We start from the raw sequence: 6,000 nt of genomic DNA on the forward strand, positions 1-6,000 counted from the left end.
GCTGTGAACCAGTTTGTGCCCATAGTTTGTATTGCATAGTGGGTAGATATAAATGTATGTGAATTTCCAATGTAATGCTTTTCCTTTGTAACCTTTTGTATATACAGTGTAGGATCTAGCCTGCCTGGCAGAAGGTTTTAATTTGTAATTGCCTATGCATGCAGTACTAGCCTTTGAAATATTCAAAAAACTAGCTTTTTAATTCAGGCTACATCTTCACTGACGGCGGCAAATTCGGTGCCGTCAGATCAATTTCTCTGGATCGATTGAGTGGTCAGTGAAGACCCGCTCAGTTGATCCACAAATCGACGTATTAAGACCACCTTCTCAAGTGGCGTAATGCTGCATCAACGGGAATGCAGTTCCCGTCAGCGCAGCGAAGATGGCACGCAGAACAGAAGCAGAGAAGTCGACGGGAGTTACGCAAGTTTTTTGCATAGCTTGCGTAACTCTGGTCATCTGCCACCGAATCTTGGAGGTAAGTGTAGACAAGCCCTCAGTGACACTTATGCACAGGTCACTATTAGTGTTAGAGATGACAATACACAGCTTCATATTAAGAATATGCAAAAACTATGAGAAAAAAACATAGCCTAACAAGAAGTAGTGAAGACAAGATCCACAAACGAGTCCTGGGCTCTGCTAAGAAGAGGAATAAAGAGCGTGTTACATCTTTTACAAACCACGTCATCAATAATATGACAAACCCATTTGACCCTAAATCACCTCCAGAAGTGCTTGTCAACATATAAACTGAACTGCATGTAACACCAGACATACTAGACCCTCTACTAAAAACAAATGGAGAGATTGTGTGAGGTGCACTTGATTCTAATAGGACACATAGCTTCTTCAGCCCAGTCATGAAATCCAACATCAAAATATTTGCTGACATGGCCATGAGGACCAAACTTTAAGTCTGGCAAGGGAGGGACAGTCACAACAGCCATCAGCTCAGAAATTGTTTTCTGCAGAGCCCTGTCCTTAACAAGAGATGATATTTCAATGGTAACTGTTCTTAGTCACCCAATAGGAACTGTGCCTATGTCCCTTTTCTGTGCTGATGGAACAATAAGAACAGACAAAGCTGAATTAGGACTTCAGGTGGAAGCCCCAGGTAAAAAAAAATCCATGAGCTTATGAGCTTCTAAAAAACCTTATTTGTGCCTGTACCAGCAGGGGTCACTGCACAACCAACGGTGTCTGTAGTCAGAACAATCTTCCCTGCACAGAATTGTGTACCTGCCAAGGCAATGAAGACTTGTGGTAATCCTCACGCTCTTAACAGAGATCATGATCATAAACAAGATGTTGATAATGATGTTTACTAGAAATGTCAGCAGTGCTATTACATTTCAATGATACTGTACAATTTTATTATTAGAGTTTGTTTTACCCTTTAGATTGTTTTGTGATGCTTTTAATGTCACAAATAAATCCAAATCTGTGTCTTGATATAATACACAGAATCATTAAATTAACAAAAATGAAGACAAATATTTCAAAGTGGTTATTTTAATGTGTTGGTGTTTATTTCTGTTTCTTTGGTAATGGCTCCACATCATACCTCCTCCTAAAGTAGACATAATAAGCTTTCAAACTATGTATGATGCGAATGTGAGAGGGTACATTAAATTGACCAAAGGAGTGGTTTCTGCTGCTCACCTAAAATCATTTATCAAAACAAGAGACCTCTTCCTGCCTTTGGGTATTCCTAATTACTAGGGGAAAAATTGTGTTGTAATGAGATTCTCATGCAGTAGATTTGGAGTTTCAGTTGTAAAGGATGTCATGATTATCAGGGTAGATGAGAGTTCTTTTTTAACATAAAGACAGAATTGTGAAATGACTCTTTCAATTGCATCTAGATATACAATGTTCCATCTTCAGGTTTGTAGCGTTATCTTTCAAGCCTTGCTTCTGCAAGTAGTCCCATTTTCTTCTGCACTGAGGCAGTGTGGCTGAATGAGAACAACTCATTGGAGTAAGGGCTGCAGTACCATGTTCCATGCCAGTGTATATCACTATTCCTGTAGAAAGTATCTAATAAGTTTGAACTGATGAACTGAAGAAAGAGAATATAATGCAGAGAGAGAAGAGTCACACTGACTCACAGGGTCCCTCTGGGACCTATTCTGTGTGACAGAATAATGCAGTGGTCACGAGAAGAGTCACACTGCACAGACTGTAGATGTGTGTGTTGGCCTGGACCTATTCCCCAGACAACCAACAGAAGGCACCAGACCTCACCTATTCTGTGTGACAGAGAACACACTGCACCTCACCTATTCTGTGTGACAGAATGGCCCTTGGAGAGGCTGTTGTAATTTGTGCTGGGCATGCTCCCAGGTGAGCCTGGAATATAGACTATGCAGAGGTGGCTTAAAGGTATCAGTATCATAATGGAGAGTCTGGCCCCAGAGTATCTGATTTCAGGGGTAGTCCCACTATACATTGTTAGGACTACGTGTGGAGTAAGGTGCTTCTCAGTGTGAGACAAGATATCTGATTCTGGCCATAAACCAAGCCAATGACTCACATATATAAAAACAGGTAAAGGGTCTGATTCTGAACCATGACAATGAACTGAAGCCCTCTCAGCCAACAATCCTATTGATTTCAGGGGTGATATTGACAGAGAAGGCACTATTAAACATGAGTAATGATGACAAACTCTGGTCCTAGTTGAGGAGTGAGAACCTCATCAGATTAAAATGTGAATTCTAAACACTAATACCAATTTATTTTAAAATTGGAAAACAATGTACGGTGTCACCCTATCAGCCACCATCCCTAGAAGTATTTCAATGAAAAAACGTCATCACACATTGCCATTTACTGAGGTGTGTATTGAGATACGTATATTGCCTGACATATGCATCATCCTCTAGTAAACCACTCTCATGTAACTGCCTTCTGGATCAAATCACCAAGCCACTGTTGCATTGGAAACTAAAGAGAAAATAGTTTTGCCATGGATTTCAATTAATATTACTATATGCATTGCTGCAGCAGCCAGAAACCCTAGTGAAGGCTGACAAAGCCACTTATGCACAATACAAAGACAGTCAACCCAAGGAGTTCAGGATGTAAGTATGGGCGCAGGTCAGCCCAGGGTATTTATAAGTCAGTTAGTAACAGGAACTATTCAGAAAAATACCAGTGGGCAGCTTTCTGCACATTCTGCTGTGATCTCCACTGTATCCTCTATAACAATGTTTCTCAACTGTTTCGATACCCGGCACTGGCTTGCTGCTTTCCTAAATCGTGTCAGGGACCGGCACTGGTCCATAGACGGGTTGTTGAGAGAAACTGCTCTATAAAGGAGTCACAGAGAAAACTTGTGGTTAAAGTGGGGAAGGGGGGGGGGGGGGTTACAGAGTTCACACTCAATCCATGAACTACTGAAAGATTCTGCTCTCACTTACACTTGTCTTCTTAAATCCAGAGAGGTAAATGGATTTACACCAGTGCAAAAACAGTGGTATTCCAGCTGAGAATCTGTAATTGTTTTGTTTGGTAACATTGAATACTAGCTCCTGAGATGTAATCAGAATTGACATTTAGAAGGTAGTAAATAAAACGGGTCTTTTGTAAATAGGATTATTTAGTGTAGCGTGTTTTAAGGTCTAGATGTGTTTTGCCTGCTGCTTCTAACCATGGATATGCAAATAAAAGGAAATATGGGGAAATGGAAAACATTTTCTTCTCCATTTAGACGGTACCCTGAATGTTCAAATCACCCCCCTCCCCCAGGCATATTGTTACATCAATTAAAACTGGTGTGGCAGAACAATAAAATTAAACTGTAACACGTGGCTGTTGTTCAACTGAATCCACAGTAAATAAAATAGATACCTTTGAGTAAACGCACAGCTATAGGCTGGATCCTCCGCTGCTGTAAACCAGTGACTCTGTTCCAATTTACAGCAGTGCCCGATAAAAAATAATTTCAGGTAAGATTTTCACACTATAAATCTATAGCCATTTGCCGCTTAGCAGAGCCTAGTAAAACCACAGCCACATTGCACAATGGCCCTAATAACCATTATCTTTCATCTAGAGTCAAATGCGTTAGTTTTGCCAGTCTAGGTGCGGATAACCCAGCGCGCCATAAATTATTTAGCACTTAACATTAAACTGACAGCTCCTTAGGACTATAGCTCTCTACAGAAACACTGTTGGATTCTTCACAGTTCAGTAGCTGTTGTGTGAAAATGGTCTACAAACCACTAGTCTAAGGGCTAATCTACACACAGCTTTTGTACCAAGTAAACTATATCGGCTAGAGACTAATTTCATTACATCGGTGCAACCCACAGAGCTTGGAATCAGTTATAGCAGCATAAAAGTGCTTATACACCTAGCTTATTTCTGCAAGTTCCCATTACACCTATAAGCCCCTTTTTTACCAGTACGAGTCTGCCCACACTAGAGGATTGCATCCATGTCACTATATCCATGTCTAAACCCATATCCTTAGATGGGTACAAAACCCCTGTGTGGATCAAAACCCTACGAATAATAGTTTCCCCACTTCACCGTAGTTACATGTAAAATGACAGGGGCCGTTAACCGATAAAACCCCTTCAGGGACAGGGAGAGCGACTTGAAGGTGTAAATGAGCAACTCTATTTCAAAAGTGGCGAGCGAGCCATATACCAGCGCGGATAGAAACCTGGCACTTTCCGAGCAATCCCCCTCCCCGGAGCGCGGGCATTAAAACATTTTCGGCCGGTCGCTGATGCCTGGACTCGGCCCAGGACTGATGGGCCGGACTTACACCCTGTTTCTCGGGCGGAAGGGCTCGAAAGACTCCGACCAAGGGGTTAGAAACAGACAGACGCTCCACTGCCGGGGCAGCCGCTCCGAAGTGCCAGGCGGAGCGGAACGAAAGCCTGCGAGTGCCCCGCGCACTGCACGGCAGCTGGCGCCGAGCTGCGGGGAGAACAACCCCGGCCCCGGAGCGGAACGGCCCGGACACAGGCACGAAGAAGCCGGGCAAAGGCTGCGCGGCGGCATGTGCCCTAACTCAGCTCCGGGCGGGGCGGGGCGCCACGTGCCAGCCAGGCACAGTCCGCCCCGGGCCCGAGCAGAGCGACGGTCCCCGGGGAAGGTCCGCTCCCACCCACTCCCCCTTCTCTAGCTGGGAGCCGGCTCCCCCCCTACCTGGTCAGCGCAGGGCGCACTGCAGAGGGCTCCACCGAGGCGCTTCCCCCGGGCGCGGCCCGGCCCCATGTGCTCCATGTCCCGGCCCGGCCGGGCGGCGCTCCCTAACCCGGGCTGCGATCCCAGCCCAGCTGCGCCGGCCGGCCGGGGCTGGCACGGGAACATCGTTGGAAGGGAGGGATCCAGAGACCATCCTCCGTCTGCAGCCAGGCAAAGAAACGCCGCCGCCACCCAAAGCCACCGCCCCAAGTCCCCGCCCCAGAGCCGCAGCAGCCGCTCACCCGGGTCGGACTCGGACACCCCGCAGCAGCCCCTTCGGCAGCTCTGCCTCTGCTCCGCGGTGAGGGGGGGTGGCGGGAGCCTTTCCCCCCTTTCCACTTCGCTGCTCCAGGAGTCCCTAGTCACTGATGCGGCGGGGAGGGGAGAGGAACCGGCCATTGGTCAGGAGGCAACATCCCCATCCCTCTAGCCGGGGCTGGAGGAGCGCTTGCCTGACACGCCTTTTCCACCCTGCCCCTTTGCAGGAACTGCTCCAGCGCCTGCTTTACTCAGAGAGGCTCACGCACCTGTGGGGCTGGAAGGGCCCCTTAGAAGGCAGAGCGTCCAGACCCCCCACCCTGAGGCAAGACCCAGTACATCTAGACCATCCCTGACAGGCGTTTGTCCAGCCTTTCTTAAAAACCTCCGGTGACCAGGAAGCCACAGCCTCCACTGGAAGCCTGTTCCAGAGCTTACCTAGCCACAGAGTTAGAAAGTTTTTCTTACTGTCTAACCTAAATCTCCCTTGCTGCCCGTTTTTGTCCTACCTTCAGTGGGCAGGAGAACAATCAA

At 46.6% G+C, this 6,000-nt stretch overlaps 1 protein-coding gene across 3 annotated transcripts in view; it reads right to left on the minus strand.

The window, feature by feature from the left end:
- Positions 1-5,349, minus strand: part of NPFFR2 (neuropeptide FF receptor 2) — a 35,366-nt gene extending 30,017 nt beyond the window's left edge. Inside the window, exon 1 of one of the 3 annotated variants that reach the window (XM_067557372.1) lies at positions 5,170-5,349. In XM_067557372.1, coding sequence (XP_067413473.1) covers positions 5,170-5,334 — 165 coding nt within the window. In that variant the 5' untranslated portion in view covers positions 5,335-5,349. Of the gene's footprint in view, positions 1-4,783; positions 4,914-5,169 lie in introns of those variants that run through there. The other 2 variants (XM_067557373.1, XM_067557374.1) reach the window with 2 other exon arrangements.
- Between the last annotated feature and the right edge of the window lie 651 nt (positions 5,350-6,000).

Source organism: Emydura macquarii, unplaced genomic scaffold (assembly GCF_026122565.2).
Source record: "Emydura macquarii macquarii isolate MOO-44397 ecotype Brisbane River unplaced genomic scaffold, CSIRO-AGI_Emac_v2 contig_1790, whole genome shotgun sequence".
NCBI lineage: Eukaryota > Metazoa > Chordata > Testudines > Chelidae > Emydura > Emydura macquarii.